The 20266-nt window shown below is 34.0% G+C and overlaps 1 protein-coding gene across 1 annotated transcript in view; it reads left to right on the top strand.

The window, feature by feature from the left end:
* The window catches only part of Dcc (DCC netrin 1 receptor), a 1087105-nt gene that overhangs the window by 915073 nt on the left and 151766 nt on the right, over positions 1-20266 (top strand). Inside the window, exon 15 of the mRNA XM_029546911.1 lies at positions 3243-3437. Within this exon, the coding sequence (XP_029402771.1) occupies positions 3243-3437 (195 nt within the window). The remainder of the gene's footprint in view (positions 1-3242; positions 3438-20266) is intronic.

The following is a 20266-nucleotide window of genomic DNA, read 5'->3' as shown; positions in this document are numbered from 1 at the left end:
AAATCACAAAGGAAAGATACAATAGTGTTACTTCGAGTAATCAAATTATTTAAGATTATTTGATGAGTTAACTTTCAAAAATGTTAGACAGAGAAAAATAAAGGGCACTATTGTTTGAATGAGATTCTAATTACCTCTATTTTTTAGTACCTTGTTAGTTTACAGGAACTATGTTGAAGTATTTCTTGACCTATCAGAATTGCCACTTGTGTTTAATTCTCATAGAGTTTAACTAATTTTCTACATTATATATATATATATATATATATATATATATATATATATATATATATATATATTCTAACAAAATACTTATCATAGTTTATTGCCTATGCATAGTCAATCAAAATATCTATCATAAGTAACTATAAATATATTCTTACATCTATATTTTTCTCATGTTATACATTACAAGAATTTGGGTTATGTCTACTATTTCCACCTTGTCTAATATTCTACCATAGATATATGGCCCTCTTGTCATAGCTGGCTCTGTTGTCAACATGACACAGGATAGACTCTCAGAAGAGGAAACCACAACTGAGAAAATGCCTCCATAAAGTTGTCCATAAGGCTTATGCCTGTAGGGCATTTTATTGATTAATGATTGATGTGGGGGTACCCATGCTCATTGCAGGCAGTGCCATCCCTGGACAAGTGGTCCTAGGATGTACAAGAAAGCAAACTGAATAAGTACCACCAGTAATTAGTACTCTTTATGCCCTCTTCCTTCTGAGTACACTCAGGATGGAGTGTACCATGAGAATTATAATCTAAACTAAACCCTTTCCTCCACCAGTTGTTTTTGGTCATGGTGTATTTTTTCAGTCTATTTATTTATTTATTTTACACTCCAGATTTTATTCTCCTCCCGGTCATGGTGTATTTTTTCAGTTTATTTATTTATTTATTTTACACTCCAGATTTTATTCCTCTCCAGGTCCACCCTGCAACTATTCCATATCCCATATCTCCTCCCCGCTCCCTGTCCCTACACCCCCAACCACACCAGACCTCTAAACTCCCTGGGGCCTCCAGTCTCTTGAGTGTTAGGTGCATCTTCTCTGACTGAATCCAGACCTGTCAGTCCTCTGCTGTATGTGTGTTTGGGGACTCATATCAGCTGGTGTATGCTTATGCTGCCTGGTTGGTGGTCCAGTGTTTGAGAGATCCCAGGGTCAAGGTTAATTGGGACTCCAGGTCCTCCCACAGAATTGCCCTCCTCCTCAGCTTTTTCTAGCTTCCCCTTAATTCAACCACAGGGCTCAGCAGCTTCTATCCATTGGTTAGGTGCAAATATCTCCATCTGGCTCTTCAGCTGCTTGTTGGGTCTTTTGGAGGGCAGTCATGATAGGTCACTTTTCACTCCATACCTTCAGTAATAGTATCAGGTCTTCGGACCTCCCCATGAGCTGGATCACACTTTGGGCATGTCACTGGACTTTCAGGACCTCAGGCTCCTCTCCATTTTCATCCCTGCAGTTATTTCAGACAGGAACAATTATGGGTCACAGTTTTCACTGTGGGATGTCACTCCCCTCCCTCACTTGATGCCCTGTCTGGTGTTTCATAATAGCAATAAAAATCCTAAATAATAAAAACAAAACAAAGCAAAAGAGAGAGAGAGAGAGACATATATTCCAAACATGTGAGATTCTGTATAAATAGCTATATTGATTGAACAAGTATCAATGTCTTTTAGGAATACATATAGTCATATTTCAAAGTGATGATGTAACATCATCATGTTACAACATCAAAAAGGAACAATCATGTCAATTTGGTATTAAAATTCATTATTGCTGTATACTGTCTCTTTAAAAGAAAAAAATGTTAGAGGATTGTAGACAGTCACTAATATCCAATAGCACTTGAGAATTTAGGGACTACTCATAATAAGAATTTTTATGAATTATCTCTCATTAAGTCTTTTCAATACTCTATGAAATTGTTCCAAACTTTATCTTCATTATACATCTGAGGGAATAGAGGCTTACAAGTAAGGCTTTACAATCTTATAGCTAGAATCTAGCATAGAATAGAATCTTAGCTATTTCTTAGCTTGAATTCAGCACTATCTAGCATGTCAATTTAACTAGGAATATGAGTCTAGGAGTATGAGTGACTGATAGAACATGGTGTGAAAACAAATTTCCCAACACCTGAGCTCAGATGTCTTCAACCCAGAGTGCTGTCTCCTTTCCTTTAATAATATATTTTAACGGAGTCAGCAAATAATAGACGACGTATGTTTTGAGTCATGCTGAGCATGTCACAACCCTATCTTGTTCACCTTAACAATCCCTCTCATTAAAATACTTTACTTTCATTTTTAATACCAGAGATTGGAAATAAGCTCATTTGTGTGGGAGTTCATCAAGACAAGAAGAAAATGTCTGAATTTCAGGGGTCTGAAATCCTGGTCTCCTTTACAGGAGCAGTATGAACTCTCAATAGCTGAACAATCTATCGAACCTACTCTAACGATTTCTGAAAACAGAATTGGTACAGATATTTCTGATTTTTATTTAAATTGAATAAGTCATTCTTGGACAAGACAGTTTTTCATATTCTTTAATTTTCAGTTATTTTGTTTGTCCTAAATTTTCAATGTTTTACTGATGCTTAAGGAGAAATATATGAAGAAGAACAACAACAACAACAAAAAAAAACTATTAAAATTTAAAAAAAGATGCTACATGTGTCTGCAAAAAATAATGTTTAGCAAATTAGATGTGGGAGAATATGATCAAAATATCTTGGATGGAATTCAAGAAATTTCTTGATATGACAGCGGAGACGGTTTGACCCGTTGTATGCTGCAGACAAGCATGAAGTCCTGTGTTTGGATTCCCAGCATGAATGAAAAACTGGGTCCTCGGGCACACGTTGTAAAGGGAGCAAGGCAGATATCCAGAGCTCTCTGCACAGCCAGTCTATTCAGTGAAGAACAAGTACAGTGAGAATGGCTTTTCATATAAAAGATGGTCGAAGTCTATAAAGGAAGACACCAAATAACTACCTCTAGTAGTATCCACGTATGGGTACACACACACACACACACACACACACACACACACACACACACACACAAAATCCTGTAATAAACATGGAAAGTGTAGTTGGTGCTAGGGAAGAAGTACTCTGGTTAACAAATGATCCATAAATTCCATCTGTGTGCAATATTTGCTATTTTGTTAACTCTGAAATGATGCTTACTGATATCTGCCTTTTAATCCTAGAGTCTCAAGTCCCTGACCAGCCGAGTTCTCTTCATGTAAGGCCCCAGACAAACTGTATCATCATGAGTTGGACGCCTCCTCTCAACCCAAATATCGTGGTGAGAGGCTATATTATCGGCTATGGTGTTGGCAGTCCTTATGCTGAGACAGTACGTGTGGACAGTAAGCAGCGGTATTATTCCATCGAGAGACTAGGTGAGTAGCTTTTGCTTATTCTACTACCAGAAGAAGGTGGGTTGTTATGCATTATTTTATTTCTTATAAACATGGCTGTGTAGATTATGGTTTCATCATGCACCATGCATTAGTTGAGTCACTTTATACACACACATGCAGCACACACACACACACACACACACACACACAAAATGTCATATATAACTATACACATTCTGTCTCTCCTCCCTCTATTCAATGTAGGCACTCTGCTCCAGAGTGCTCTCTGATGAAACGATTCATTCTATGAGCCTTTTGTTATGTGCATAGGGCTTACAAACTGTATTAAATAACTTTCCTCTTTCTGACCTTCCTTGAAAATCTCTAATCTTCATAATTCTTTTAAAAGAAAGATAACATATTTTATAACTTTATGGTACCATAATGGAGACTTCTGTTATTATTATTTTAATCTTAGTTGTCCAATCACAGTGACTTGTTTGCCTTCAACGTCTGTAGAGAAAGCTTTGTGGCTATGCCATTTTGATTGTAACCCAAGATGAAAAGAAGAATTTTCAATCAATGCCATAAATCTCTTCTGTGTGTGTTTCTTTCCTTCATAATCCAAATCTCTTGTCAGAGTTGGTTTTGTGTTTTGCATGAAACCAAGGCTTCTGCTGTGTTCCTGTCTAAGGTCAGCTATGTGTAAAAACCTTCAGTTCATTTTATGCTAATTTTCTATGGTGTGCTAAGGGTTTGTATCATTAACAGAGGGAAATGATAAATAATATATCAGGATGCCAATAAGTTAAGTAATTGTCACAAAGTAAAAGGTAAGTTCATTCTACCTGTTGATTAAAAGCCGAGTTACTGGCAGTGAAATACTTTGACCTCTTTGGAAATGAAACTTGATTAGGGGTGGGAGCTCTAGTCAATTGCAGTGTCCCTCACAAACAGAACATTTGTGATGAGAAGCCTGATTTGAATCTGAATAGCTAAAATGCGGTAGTAAGAATAGATTCTATCAATGCAGAAATAAAATTGCACCAATCCATTTTCTCTGTAATTGCTCCAAACACTAATGAGAGAATCACCTACTGAAACTGGCCACAATTAGAGTTAGCTTGGCATTTAAAATAATATTCCCCAGTCAGTTTCAGGGTATGAATATAAGGGCAATCACAAAGCTCATATTTTATGGCCATCAAACCTGTGTCAGGGGACTCTCAGTTATCCATTATTCAGAATACACCATCTCTGACAGTGCATCTTTATTCCAGTAACCATACAGGGCAAGTTAGCATGCACAAGCTACTGTCAGTAAGAATAAATGCATTGCAAAATAAGTAAAGCTGGAAAGGAAAACTACATGATTGCACTATGTCCTTTCATAATGATTTTCTTCATTACAAAGAAACGAGAAAAATAGTGGCGGTCTACCATATTGTGAAATTAACGTTGGTGCTTTCCCTAAATGTTAATCAAGATGAAGAACATTTTTTTAAAATGTGTTCAAAAGAACAAAGAGAAACGCTGAGGTGTATCTTAAGAGCAAAACCATGACTAGAAAGAAGAAAAGAGCAAGCTTGAGTTCAACTTTACTCATGAGTTTGTATTTTATGGCTTATTTGGATAGAGAATTCATATGTATAGACACACATACACAAAGGCACACACAAAGCAACAAACATAAACATATGAAAACACACAGAGATACTCAGATGCACATATATATACATACAGATACACACGCATATATGTACACATATGCTACCACATGACATATTTTAAGAAAATCTTAAAATACAAATTTTGACATAAATATCAAATGAAAGCACATGTTGTTGGTTTTCATTAGAGTGTATAAAGTTATATAAAAAGAGGTGTGTGGATCAACTTGTAATTTTTGCAAAGATTAAAGTTTCATGTCTCTCCACAGACTCTGTGATGAAATCACTAATTGCTTCTTTTATGATGTTAAGCACTAAAAATAAGTGTTATGTCTCTGTAACAAAATACCTCAGACAACCACATTGGGTTGGTCACATTTTCAAGGGGTTGAGCACATTACTGTGTAGAGGAATATCTCGGGAGCAGCTTCATCACAGAAGCAGAAAGCAAATATCTTTGCTCCACTTTATCTCCCTGTCTCTTTAATTCTACCTGGTTCACCACTGATGGAACATTTCTGCCTACAGTCAGGCTTTGTCTTCTTTATCTTGTCTAAAAATACCCTCATAGACATATTAGAGGTATGCTTTAGCAATATCCGAAGTATCTCTCAATTCAATCAGATAGATACACAAGGCTTATCAACATTAATCATTAACAGTGATCATAGAATTGTTTAGGGAAATACACTTATATAAATATTTATAATATTAAAACCATACAATTGTCTAACATCTATTTTTCTTCCGATAAGTTGTCATTTTATATTTTCTTTGATTGAAAATAGATTTTGGTCATATGGTATATTCTGTTTACAATTTCCTTACCATATTCTATTTAAAGAAAAGAAAAATTTAAGTACTGCATAACAGTTGCATAATTAACATTAAGAAAATTCTTAAATAATTTTGTATAATATTAGTCACAACTTCAAGCATTGAATTTGTGTTTGAGGCTACATGACAATTGCTTGCTTTATGATTGGCAGATGAACCTCCTATTCTCTTAGAAGAGAACAAAAAATCATGAACATCATTTTGCTTATGCTTAATAATTACTCAGTATTTATATAAAGATATGTATCACCTACCTAGGGACTGGAAATACAATATCATTTGAAAATATTTACTACTACCTGATCAAAATGATTAACATGTCTTGAATAAGTGAACAGTCTCATTAACAATTTTTCCACCAGATATTTATAGTTATCTCAGTGACATTTTACTTTGTTGAATAAGGAGCTGTAATACCATGTATAATATACATTCATAATGAGACCTGCATGATTTGAATTTAATTATATTAGACTTACATATTTTGTAAAGAGCTATATACTGATTGATATATCTATTTATCATTCCTTATATGTATATATTACTTACTTGTATATAATAAGCTATATATTTAAAGTATTTATTTCTGAATTTAAAAAATTAACTGATACATAATGTATGATCTTTCTTTTAAATCTCTTCCCTTATTTTTTAAACATTAGAAAGATAGTAAATGCTTTTGTTGGACTTATTCCTGCCAAATACATTTTGGAAAATGTTTTAAGTGGGATTATATATCAAATTTGTTTTGAATGTTTAGTGTGAAAGCATAAATTTCATAACATTAACTGTATATCTTATATCTGTTTAATTCACCTATTCTATCAACTCTGTAGATGCTATGGAATTTCCCACTTAAGCAATAGAAAACCATGAGGAAACACTTAGCCTTAGAGTTTCTGAGACCTCCTGCTTTATTGAAATAGTCAGTAAGAGCAGCGAAGTGTGAATCAAAGTGCCAAATGCAAGCATTTTTGGCTAATTTCTCATCTTTGGGGAAATTTCAGTATTTGCCATGAAATTGGTCCTGGATTCTTAAATATGTCATTTATCTGACATGTAGGAAAGGCTACACATTTCTGAGCTTTCAGGTAATTTTAGAATCTCAATTTTAGAATGCTTTTAAAGTGGGTTTTCCATTTTAAAATTACTTATTTTTATTTCTAGTATGACAAATTAAATTCATTTTTGAAGGGATTCTAAACCTGAATTTCTCCTATGAAGTTATATATAGTTATGATCCCTTTATGGTATGATTATTTTGATTCATTATTATGTATTTAATTTTTTTGTTTCATATTTGATGGTTATACTTGCCAACAATGCTCTTGTATTCTCTCTCTATTTTTAATTTGTTAATATTTACTGGCCTCAGAATGAGTTATTTCAAACATATTCTAATTTGTATTGTATTTCATTGTTCCTTGGGTTATTTAGAGTTTCATAGTTTGGGGTGTCTCTGTTTTTTTATTATTCATTTATATTTTTATCTTTGCATGTCCAAAACACATATTCATTTATAACAGTCCTTTTAAAATTATTGAGATTTATTTTATAGATTAACATAATGAAAATTTTTAGTTAACATACATTTAAATACAATATGTATTATGCAGATTTTAAACTTTATATACATGCCAATTTGAATTTAAAAGCACACTCTGAACATGATTTTTAGATCTTAAATGCATTACCTAAGTTTTCTGATAAATATTTCTGGATATCTGAGTAGTCATCAAAATTATCTTGGAAACTTTTTAAAACAATAAAGTTACAACTTTTATGACTAAAGACCAAATTATGTCTGTACCCTAAATGTCTCTTAGCAATTAATCCCCATAGTCTAGTTTTCTTAGTATTTATTACTTTCTATTTATTGATAATACAGTCTCTACAGGCAAAAGAGTATTATTCAAATAATAGATGACTATGTTGAACATTCATATCTTTTTAGCAGCAGATGGAACTCTCATATCACAATTGATTAATAGAGAGGTAAAGCAAAATGATATTTTTAGAATTTTAATTTATACTAAGCTAGACGGCTATGTATTTAAAACTTCCAGATTTCAATTCACATCTTTCACTTCTTAAAGGGATTTAATTATGTATCAGAAATATGTTCTCAATTATTGTCCTCATCATTCCTCTTATCACTTCAATGATTTAGTGCTAATCTAAATAGTATCAATATTTTCAAATACTCAGAAATATTTTAATTTTTACCATTTAATTGAATATTTAAGATGTTTCACATAGCCTAGGACCATTAAACTTAGGTCTATATCTAATGGGTCATCCATGAAACAGGGTTGTTGTTTTTTTTCTCCCATAGCATATATGTTTTTCTGTAATCTGTTTCCCAATTGTCTCTTCAAGAAAGTACAGAATGCCTCTCCTACAATCTATTTATGTATACGAGTTGAGATAATAACCATGGAGCCATATTAATTTTAATTAAAATATGTGTGTGATTAAGGTATAGTTTTGTGTATTACAGATTTTTAGTAGACTAATGTTTTTTTAAATAGGTAAGTTTAGGTGATTTTTATCTCAGATATAGAAAATACATAATTTTTTTAAGTTCCTTGATTACTGAAAGTAATTGCCATGAATAAAATACAACAGTTCATGTGAAAGACTAAAATACAAACTCACTATCTTAAATATAATCACATATTGATTACTATATCCTGGGTAAGAGAACTCCACTTGTTTTCCAAGAGCACCATTTACTCAGGAAGGGAGTGACAAGGGATAGGAAAATATCAGGCCATAAGATCATTCTTCTGACTACAACAAGAAGAGGTATTATCTTCCTTTTTTTTTCCAGGTTAGATTCTTCTAAACATATAGGCATTTCCAGGCAGTCTTTAAGGACAGCTGCACAGTGATTCATTAATAATGCATTCAGTCTATTTGTAACTCCTTTCTTACTCTCTACTCTCCGAGGTCCAAAGGAGGTGCATTGTCTTATACTTGGTGAATTTTTAAAGCTATTTGGAATAATTACAACAGATGAATACTATTACTGAGCAAGAGGAGAAAAGATCATCGCATTGGAGCAAAATATCTCTCTTTCCATGTACATATAAGTTCTATGTAATTTCTCTATTCTCCACACAAAGGAATAAGTGATTATTTCTCTCCTCCAATCAGGACCCTATAAAGACTCGGTGGTTCATTCTTCCTCCAAGTTTAGGATCAAACATTCAAACAATAAAAATGTTTCTCACATCTTGTGCAGATTTCTAGAAAAAATGTCTTATTTGGGTTAAAACCATCCTAATCCCACCCTCAATCCTCCTCACTCTTCAATGTTTACAGACAGCTACCTGTTCAATGTATTTTTTGCCAAGGTCTGTGAAACTATCAGTAATTTATTTCTTCATCTTCCCCAGTGGCAGGTATCACCCTGGTTCTCAAAATGAAGGAAAAGAAAGATGCAATTAAATAAGGAAACTCAAAGTTATTTTTAATTAAATGTATAATATATATATAACAAAAACCACATTTAAATGTATATATTTAACTTAAACTTAATATATATATATATATATATATATATATATATATATATATATATAATATAAGCATGTTGTCATATATTTGTGAATACTGTTTGTGATTATTGATATTTATACATAAATAAAATTATGGTCAGTGTTTATCAGTATACTAGATGGAGATTATAATAAAGACATGGCTTCTGGTGTAGAGAGACATAAATGGTCAAATACAGCCAGATTGTGTCAAGAGGCACTTCCCACATGAAAAATCATATGTTTCTGGGAAATTAAAACCTGCCTGTTTACCAAAAAATATAATATAATATAATATAATATAATACAATATAATATAGTGACATAAGATGTTAGTCCTAAACATTCTTATTAAGTAGCATAAACCATAGATTTGATTTGATTTTTGGATGAGTGCTCAAGCTTAGACATAAAGAAATAGTATTTTATCCTATGGGTTATGCTTAGAGATAACTCTGGGAACATAAAACAAAAAGCAAAAGTAAAAGACTCCAGCATTTTGCTTTATTAAGCAGTTATACCAGTAAATTCAAGCATTTTTTCAAGCATTTTTCCCCTTTCAGTTCTATCAAGTTCTAGTCCATGTATTTTGAAACTATGAAAGCATCAGATGCTTAATTGTTTAGGATTATATTTTTCTTTCAGTTGGATTACTCATTTTTCCATATCTAAACCATCCTACATTATCATGAGAATGATAATATCCTTATTCTAAAAATGTATTTTGATATTAATACTACTACTAACAATAAATATGATTATATATCAGTGTTGACATAATGCACCTAGCACTTAATCTTCTTCTGCTTTTCTACATTATAAATATGTGTATTTTAATATATAGAGGATTCCTTATTGGTAAGAGATAATGGATATTAGACTGTTACTTTCTAAACTGGCCTAGACCCAAGGAAAAATGGCATTCAATCATTAATGTATTTTTAAACATAATATGTGGGGCTTTTTAGCTTAGAAGGTTGTTCTCCCTTTTATTGATTTTATATGTAATCTAGGTGTACATATATACATGCTCATAGGTTTCATTAAAGGTGGGGGAAATTAATAACATTGTCGATTTTCCTCAAATAGTGTTTTTTCCTGTTTCAAGTGATTTATTGGGTTCTGTGAATATTACAATGCTCTAAGGTACTCTAGTCACTTTCCGTCCCTCTGTTTTTTTGGTTTTAGTGTTTTAATATCTGTGTTATCTGGGGCAGTTTTTCTCTTGCATTTAAAGCCAGGGAAAGTTTTTGTTGTTTTCATTACTTTACTAACTGGGTATCCTACCTAGCCTCGTCGGTATTCAACATACTGTACATTGCATCTGCAAAGGGCGTTTTTGTTCCTTACATTTCTACATGTGTGGTATTTTCATTAGCATGCTGGATCCTGAGCATTCTTCAATATGTGGGGTATAATTTATGCTTTTAGTGACCCTCCCAAATTATTTTTTCTGTACTTGTTCAAAATCTTTTTTATTAACTCATCTTCATGATGAGTTACTTTTGTTAAGGCTTGCCAATTATGTGAGATTCCAGTTGCATGTGTGTGTGTGTGGGGGGGTGGATGTTTGAGATTTTGATGTTGTTTTTAATATCCTTAAATTTGGTTCTAGGATGCAGCTACTTGAGAAACCAAGCCCATTTTATTCCTTACCTTAGTGACTTAAATGGTTAGTGTCTAATATCATGAAGCTAAATTCCTATGACTTCTTGATTCACATCAGGTTATGGAGAGCCCTGTGCCTTAGATCCTGAGAGCACTAAGAATTTCACTTCTATTCCTGTTGTGTGGTTTATGTCCTAGCCTTATGAAGCTTCCTCACATAGTGGCTGAAAACAATTAAAATGAGGTCCAAAGGTAGAGCCCATAGAACCCTGAAGTCTACTTCCCATCTCTGTACTTTCCCACACCCCTAATTGCTTTGGTCACAACATGCTGCTCTGTGGGTAGTCTCTGTTCAGGAAAATCTATATATACTTTCTTGTTTCTTTCCCATTTGTTACAGTTTGGAAACTCCAGGACAAAGTTGCGGGATTAAAATGTTCATGTGATTTCTTCTCTCTCAGAATTCATAGATCTGCATGGCTCAGTAGCCAGTGTCACAAAACTGTTAAATATATACTTATTTTAAACTAACTTTAAGAGTAAATCCAGTCTCTATAAGTTCATTTCATTAGAAATGGGAGCCTTTAAATAATGGTGAAATCAGCTTTTATTATATCAGTGTACCAAACTTTTCAGCTTTTCAAAAATACTGGAGGCCAAGTATATTATACTTATCTCTTGGTATCTACCATTAATCTTATCAAGAATGAATCCTGTCATATTTCATTTTTCAGGAGTAAATTTAACTTGAATGCTCTTAGAAACGGGTCTTTTAGCCTGTGGAGAAATGAACCTTTATAACTCCCAGAGTGCATTTGAAGCTCAGTGAATTCAGTATAAATTACATGTTAGCTCTGCATGCTCCCATCAAAAAAATCTCTTCATGCATATAATATAAAAGTTTTGAGTTTATGACATGCAAACATTTTAAATAAGAAAAAAATCAATTCACCTTGGTAGTCTCAAGAAGAGTCAACATACATGAATAAAAATGAATGAGCACCATGGGGTAGACATTTTATTATTTTGAAATGTAGTGCACTATAGGTATTGGTTAACAAAGTTCTGCTTTGTATTTTTGGAAAAGAATTTTTAGAATAATTATGGAAAATGATTTTTTTTTTACCTGAAGTAAAAAATCATGACTCTAGAGGCTCAATAAAAATAAGTCATTTCATGGTAGAGAAAGCAAGAAGGAGAGAAGAATTCCCTACTTATTTATCCTTAAATTTCATATTCAAAATGAATTTGCAGTTATGCAATAGAAAGTGCTGTTGTAAATTGTGAGATCAGTGCAGATCATTGGAAAGGCATGTATTGAAGCCATGGCAAACAGATTCGAAGGAAGGCAACTCATAGTTATTGTGATCTTATAACTTTTATTTACACAGGAAATCACTGCTCATTTTCACATTAATATCAGTAATTTATTTGCTTCTTTTCTGTATTCTTATTATGCCTCCCCGACATTAAAACATATGTCCAATTTTTACATTCTTTGTGGGAGAGGAATATGGAATCTAATTTATATGATATATTATATTATATTATATTATATACAGTGCTATTTTAAAAATTCAAAGACCTTGTCATGCTCAACTTAGTGTATTCCAATTTTCTTATCTTAAAAATGTGAATAAAATCAATAAAGAAAGCACGTTATTATTTGATTCAGTTTCATTTTAAGATTTGTTTTATCCGTTTGATAACGATTAATCAAACACTAAATGGGTCAGCTTCACTTGCAAACTAGTGCTTAATTAACAGGAAGATGGGTGCTAAAAGATAAATGTTTATCATATTTCGCCAAACTGATTACATAAAATTATGTACTGAATGATGTTAAGAATATGCACCATACAGAGGACAGTGACAAATACTAAGGAATGTAACATGCTACTCTCTCACATAGTCCAGGCTTCTAAATTCATATCTCTTAAATAGAAAAAAAAAAAAGAAGATACATCTTTTGCAAAGAGTAAAAGAAACACCACCCTTTGTAAATTTTCTGCTTTGTGCATTTGTAATTTGAAATGTGACTTTGATATGAGATTGTTAGAAGAGTTTTATTCAGGATGAAAGCAGTAGAGTTTTTACTAAAAGTCTGGGTCAAACTCATTCTCTGGGTGAAAACGTGAAAAAAGATGTCTAGGACTGTGCAGTCAAGGAGAAACCAGGGAAGCCCAAGGTCTAGTGAATAAACCAGTTGAACCATGAATACAAGTTCTTAAAAAGAAATTGCAGGATAACAGAGAAATTGTGAGAACTAGTTGGAGAAGGTTGAAAATTGTAACCCTTGAGAAGTTTGGAATAATTTTTTATTCCTTAGTTACTCTAGATCTCATGACATGTATTTAATAATTACCTTTGTGTTGTAATGATTAAGGAAAATATATTAATAAGGAGTACCTTCATAGAATCTTTGCCTATTATCTTTTATGAAACACGACGTTGCCTTAGAGCCAAATCTGGGCTATACCAGACTACTAAGCGCTGGGACTGAAGATATGCTGAACTATGTCTATCTCTCCTACACCATAATGGTCATTATTAAACGGGCTAGCTCTTTAGTAAAAAAATAAATAAATAAATAAAAATCTTATTTTATTTAAAGCATAATTACATAATTTCTCTCTCTATCGTCTAACTCCAACCTCCCCCTTTCCCCCTGTTCTCTCTCAGATTCATAGGGTTGCTGTGAATCTGGGAGAGAGAGAGAGAGAGAGAGAGAGAGAGAGAGAGAGAGAGAGGTTTTCCAAGTAAGTTTATTGCTGCTTGTATATTTTACAATCAACAACTTTGTATTGGATAATCCAATTAGTATGGGGGCACACTTGTCCCTGAAGAAAACAAATCCTTCTTTTCAGCAGTCATTAATTCTTGCAATTCCATGAAGTTTCCTTTTCTTCTTTGGAATTCCAACTGCTGTTTTTGTTTTTCAGATCTTGTTTGACAAGCATAGTGTTGATATTTCATGGATGTAGCTTTCCTGCCATATTTAGAAGACCCAATTTTGCAAAAGTCTTTCTGGTCCTGTGATACTTATAATCTTTCTACTCCTTCTTATGAGACATTCCCTAAACCTTAGGTATAGAGTGTCTTAGTTAGGGTTTTACTGCTGTCAACAGATACCATGACCAAGGCAAGTCTTATAAAGGCCAACATTTAATTAGGGCTGGCTTACAGGTTCAGAGCTTCAGTACATTATCAACAAGCTGGGAGCATGGAAGTATCATGATTCAGGCAGAGTTGAGGGTTCTATATTTTCATCTGACAGCTGCTAGTAGAAGACTGACTTCGAGGCAGCTAGGATCAGAGTATTAAAGCCCATGCCCACAGTGACACACCTACTCCAACAAGGTCATACTTCCTAATAGAGCCACTCTCTGGCCCAAGCATATACAGCCCATCACATAGAGATTTGGGTTGTAGATGTGCCAGTTAAGTCTGGGTACCTAACAAGGGTGTTCTCAACAGTATGACCTGTTGTTTATTTTCATAACTGTCTCTGTAGGCTGTAGAAAAAAGCTTTAATGAGGTTTTAGTACTACACATATATGTGGTGATAAATCCAGGTATTGAGAATTGGTTTAGGAAATTGAGAATAGAATGTTCTATGGTGTGATCCATAGCCTGAATAATCATTGGTGATTGGTTAAGTTTACAGTACCAGATAAAACTTGTCTGATATATCAGAGGCTGTAAATTAACTGTGAAGATGCAAAGGTCACTATTGAACTGTTAGGGACATCTTGCTATGCAGCTATTAGTACACAGGCATCACTGATGAGGAGAACTATTGCTTGTGTTCTTTCCTCAGAAGCTGCATAGTACCTTCTAATACTATGAAAGTAAGTCCTTGGCAAGGAGGGTTGGGAGTAAGGACCCAGCTCTTCTTTATAGAGTCCTATGTCAAAAGTTTATGTGTCTTCAGCAATAGAGAATTACCTTCAACTTCCAGGAGGCAATGAAAAGCAACATCAATAGCCTATATTGGTTCAGGGGAGTTTAATGAGAAAATCATTGCTAGAATATTGTCATTCATAGCACTGTGGGTGCATTACTTTGCTTCCTGTTGATGTGATAAAGACCATAACCAAAACCAACTCTGTGTTTAAGCATTTTGTTTGGCTCACATGCCCTGATCACAGTCCACTGAGGGCAACTAAGGAAGGAACACAAGATAGACACACCTTGAGACAGGAACTAAAGCAGAGACAAGTGGGTGGAGGAAGTGCCTTATTCTCTATGTCTTACTCAATGTAGTTTCTTATACAACCCACTGACAGCACTGACCACGGTGACCTGGGCCCTTCTAGATCAATCATTAATCAAGAAAATGACCCAGATTTATTTGCAGGCCAATCTGAAGGATGCTTTCTCTCAGTTGTGTTTCCCTTTATCCAAAGGACCTGAGCTTTTGGCAATTTGCAAAAACAAACAAACAAAATCTTAACTGACACAATGAATCATTTCTGTCATTTACTATTTCTCCTTTTCATGGTGTCTTTTCAAAAGTCTGAGTCATGGAAATGAAAACTATCATGTGATTATTTAATTAACCATCGTTACCACTGTGAAGAATTATGCCCTACAGTGTATTCATTTTATTTAAATTACTTGTTATAATTCTAGAATTTTTCAAAGGAAAGACTTATGCCACTTTAAAAACACACCTTTTAAAACTTCTGATTGCATTTATTTTGGTGAGTTCTACATGAATGTGTGCTTTCCTGACGCCAGATTTGTCCTATTTCTTTTCTTCAATACACAATTTCCTTTATCCCTGTCACCTACGTGGTATGAATCCTGCCATTTTCTTAAGACTAGTTATGCCCACATGTTTAATTATTTGAATGGTGTTGTATATGGGAACATAATTTATGTAAGTGATCTTTGTGTAAAGAATTTTTAAACATTTAAGTAAAGGCGATAGTACATTCTTTTGGATTATTTATCTAACAAGCTTTTGTTTCTGAGATGTGAAGGCTTTATGAGTATGCTTGAATTATCAATATTTTACTATGCAAATGTACAAATGTAAAACACAATACACAGACAAGTAATAAGGCTGACAATTAAAGAAATAATAAAATAGAACCTATTACTCTAAGTATTTCTATCAATGTTAATTTTGGAAGATAATAGTTATTCAATTACATAGAATAGTCTTATGAATCATTCATATATTTCATAAGATTATAAGATATTTGAGGTCATTATTTATCAGAAATTAACAATATTTAGAAATGCAATATGTTTCTTAAATTTTATCTACCTTATCCAGATACTTTTCCTTAATCCATCTATTTGACTACCTTGTTTGGAATAAAGTTGTGAACACCTCGTTCAGAAACATCAGATTACAATTCGCCTTAGTTTGTTTTCCCATAGCCAAAATAAAGTACTCTGACAAAAGAGACTTAAGGTAGAAGGATTTAAGTACATTTAGTTTATAGGTACATTTCATCTTCCCAGAGAAGTCAAGACAATAGAGCTTTAATAACAATCATGATTCATTTTGTAGATAGCTGATTTTGTGTTTACTGCACCATTGCACATTTGTGTATAAGATCAAGAAATGAAAACAACTATAAATCAGATGTCCAAATTATTATTAATTAATATGCCACTCCTTTCTTCTGGAGACATTAATGTTGTGTGCCAGAGATGTAGACTGGTACTTAGAAGTTATAATCTTAGGATCGAAAAGACTGAACTGTTTATATATTCTTTGGCATGAATCAATTTCTTAATAAGTAGTAAGGAAGTGACAGTTTAAAAACCAGTAATATTTTTTGTGTGTGGTGTTGCTCTTGTGTGTGATAGGAAATTTTTCTGCCACTGGTTTAAACTTACAACCCCAAATGTTTAATGTCTAATGTAAATTTCCTTAGAGGAAAGAACTTAGTGAAGATACATCTCTGAACTTTTAAACCCTGTAAATGTGACCTCTTTCTGAAAAAGAGTCCTGGCTAATGATTTATGTAAAGGATGTTTAGCAGGATGACACCAGATTATCCAGTGAGTTATAAATTGCATGATAGTGCCCATCATGAAGACACAGATTGGCAAGACAACATCAGGACAATGAGGTGAACACCAAGGGGAAGCACCCAATGGCAAGGCAGCAGAAGAAAGAGTTGAAGACCAATAGGAGACTGGAGTGATGCAGTGACCAAGAACACTGAGACCACTAAAACCCAAACAGAGTGAGGAGGAGTTCTGCCCCTGAGCCTGTGGCTCAGTTAGTGACTGCTTGTAAACCTCAGATCCTATAAACTTGAAGAGAACAATCTCTCTTGTTTCCATAGTATAGTTATAACTTTTGATATTACATTAATTTTTCCAATATCCTAAACTTTTAAGGCTTAATTTCTTTTTTTGGGGGGGGTGGGGGGTTTCGAGACAGAGTTTCTCTGTGTAGCCTTGGCTGTCCTGGAACTCACTCTGTAGACCAGGCTGGCCTCGAACTCAGAAATCTGCCTGCCTCTGCATCCCAAGTGCTGGGATTAAAGGTGTGTGCCACCACCACCTGGCTAAGGCTGAATTTCTGAGTCATGTATCTCCTACTTCCTAATGCAACATGAATATAGTTATAAAATTGACAGGTTCAAAAAGAAGGCACAATAAATACCAGGTAAGACGTCCTGAGAGTATCAGGGCATGGTGGTGTCTAGGCGATGAGATTGTGGGAACTAGCCATTAAGGCATTCCAAAGACATGTTACCTTAGCCATCTAGAAGAATTCTGTTCCACTTGGTCAACTTCAACTTTTCAGTTAAACCCCAGAAGATTCATGCCAGGATATGAATACAAAATTGACTCTGGCCTTGTTTTCCTGTTGGAAGGTTTTTGTTTCTAACAAGAAATAAAAAGGAAAAAAGAAAATACTTCTTGAATGAAACACATTGGTTGTCATAAAGAGAGACTGTTGTCCTGAGAATAAGGCTCAATTAGAGCAGAGTAAACAAAACTTTGTAGAAATGTAGAAAGCCAAGGATTTTACCCTGAAGAGAAAAGAGGGTTTAACCACATGATAATGCATTGAAAAGGTTTGCATACCAATTAATCATGTCTTAGCAGAAATTAATAAATACTCTAATAATATAAAGCACAATTATAGTATGAAAAGGAGAGTTTTCAGATTTGGAACAGAAACATAACAATTTTTATTTTATAATTGACCCTACCTCTTTGTACATTGTTGTCTTTTTCTTTTTTTTTTTTTATTATATGTTTTCTTCATTACATTTGAAATGTTATTTCTTTTCCTAGTTTCCGCTCTGAAAAATCCCCTATACCCCTTCCCCCTCCCCCTGCTCCCCAACCCACCCACTCCCACTTCCTGGCCCTGGCATTCCCCTATATTGGGGCCTAGAATCTTCGCAAGATCAAGGACCTCTCCTCCCACTGATGGCCTACTAAGCCATCCTCTGCAACATATGCAGCTAGAGACACAAGCTCTGAGGATACTGGTTAGTTTATATTATTTCTCCTATAGGCCTGCAGACCCCTTCAACTCCATGAACACTTCATTATCTAACTGACAATTTCTTCAATTATTTTGATTATGGAAATAATCTTTTACTTTTTCTAATTAATAATAAATGTATAAGAATAAAATATGTAAGATGCCGGGCATTGGTGGCACATGCCTTTAATCCCAGCACTCGGGAGGCAGAGGCAGGTGGATTTCTGAGTTCGAGGCCAGCCAGGGCTATACAGAGAAACCCTGTCTCGATCCTTGGTAGATCAGACAAGTATAACATTTTTTAAAAAATGGTAAAGAAGTAACAGGCATTTGTAATTTTGACAAATAATGTAAAAGAGGTATTTTTTCTTTTAGTATATTCTTGCTTGTCTGAGATTCAGAGGGAGGCCTTCATGATTTGGGGAGAGCCTATGACAAAGGTTTTCTTCCTGTTAGTCAAGTTTCTTCAGCATCTTTGGTGTGTCAAGAGAACACTACCAGCACTTCTATGCTGACAAGGAGGAGTGTGAAGGAAGAACACAGAGTTTGTAAAAAGACAGGTATATTTTATAAGGAATGTCATGAAATTTCAAAAAGCTAATCTGCTTTTATTTTAAACATTTATTACTATATGTACCTACACTGTAGCTGTCTTCAGACACACCAGAGGAGCGTCAGATCTCATTATGGATGGCTGTGAGCCACCATGTGGGTGCTGGGATTTGAACTCAGGAACTCTGGAAGAGCAGTCGGCGCTTTTAACCACTGAGTCATCTCTCCAGTCCCGCTAACCTGCTTTTTAAATTTTTTTTTCAAGAAATAAATTTTAATCATATTCTTTGCCCTCCCTCAATGCCTTCCACACCCTCCCTACCTGTTCTCATTTTCTTCATTTGCTCTTTCTCTTCCTTCTGAAGAAAAAAAAAATGCTTTTAATAAGTATTGTTTTCAGGATAGTAGGTTTTTGTCTTATTTAAACTTGTTTTCTGGTTACTGAATAGTTCCTTATCTTAACTTTGCAGAAACTTTGACAATGTGAGTAGACTTTTAATTTTGAGGAGGTAGTAAAAGAAATCATACCATGTATTAGATTTTTTTTATATAATTTTGATAAAACATCATGACCAATGAAGCAATTTATAAAAGAAGACATTGACTTTGGGGGTCATGATGTCAGAGGGTTAGAGAAACCATGGAAACAAGAGCAGCAGACAGACAGGCAGACATGTGGCTGCAGCGGCATCATAACCCCCAAAGCCCAGCATGAAGCAGAGAGAACCAGAGCTACCTAAGAATTTCTTGGCCTTTTGAAACATCAGAGTCCAACCCCAATGATACATCTCCAATAAGGCTGTACTTCCTAATTCTTCTCAAACATTTCTATCAACAGGGAACCAACTATTCAAATATATGATCCAATAAGGGGCTTCCACATTCAAGCCACCTCACATTGTATGTTGATGATGTTTAATGAAACAAGAAAATAATGTTTTCGCTGCTGAGCATTACATTATCAGGTATCAGAAGGCAGAAGGTTTAGATGGCCTATAACTGTGGCAGTAAATATTTATTGCATACTTATTATATGCCAAACTCTATATATTAGATAGATGATAGATAGATAGGTAGATAGATAGATAGATAAATAGGTAGATAGGTAGATAGATAGATAGGTAGATAGGTAGATAGATAGATAGATAGATAGATAGATAGATAGATAGATAGATAGATAGATAG

This window comes from Mus pahari, chromosome 15 (genome assembly GCF_900095145.1).
Source record: "Mus pahari chromosome 15, PAHARI_EIJ_v1.1, whole genome shotgun sequence".
Classification (NCBI taxonomy): domain Eukaryota; kingdom Metazoa; phylum Chordata; class Mammalia; order Rodentia; family Muridae; genus Mus; species Mus pahari.
Note: the sequence above shows the minus strand (reverse complement) of the source record. Positions and strands in the feature narration are given on the sequence as shown.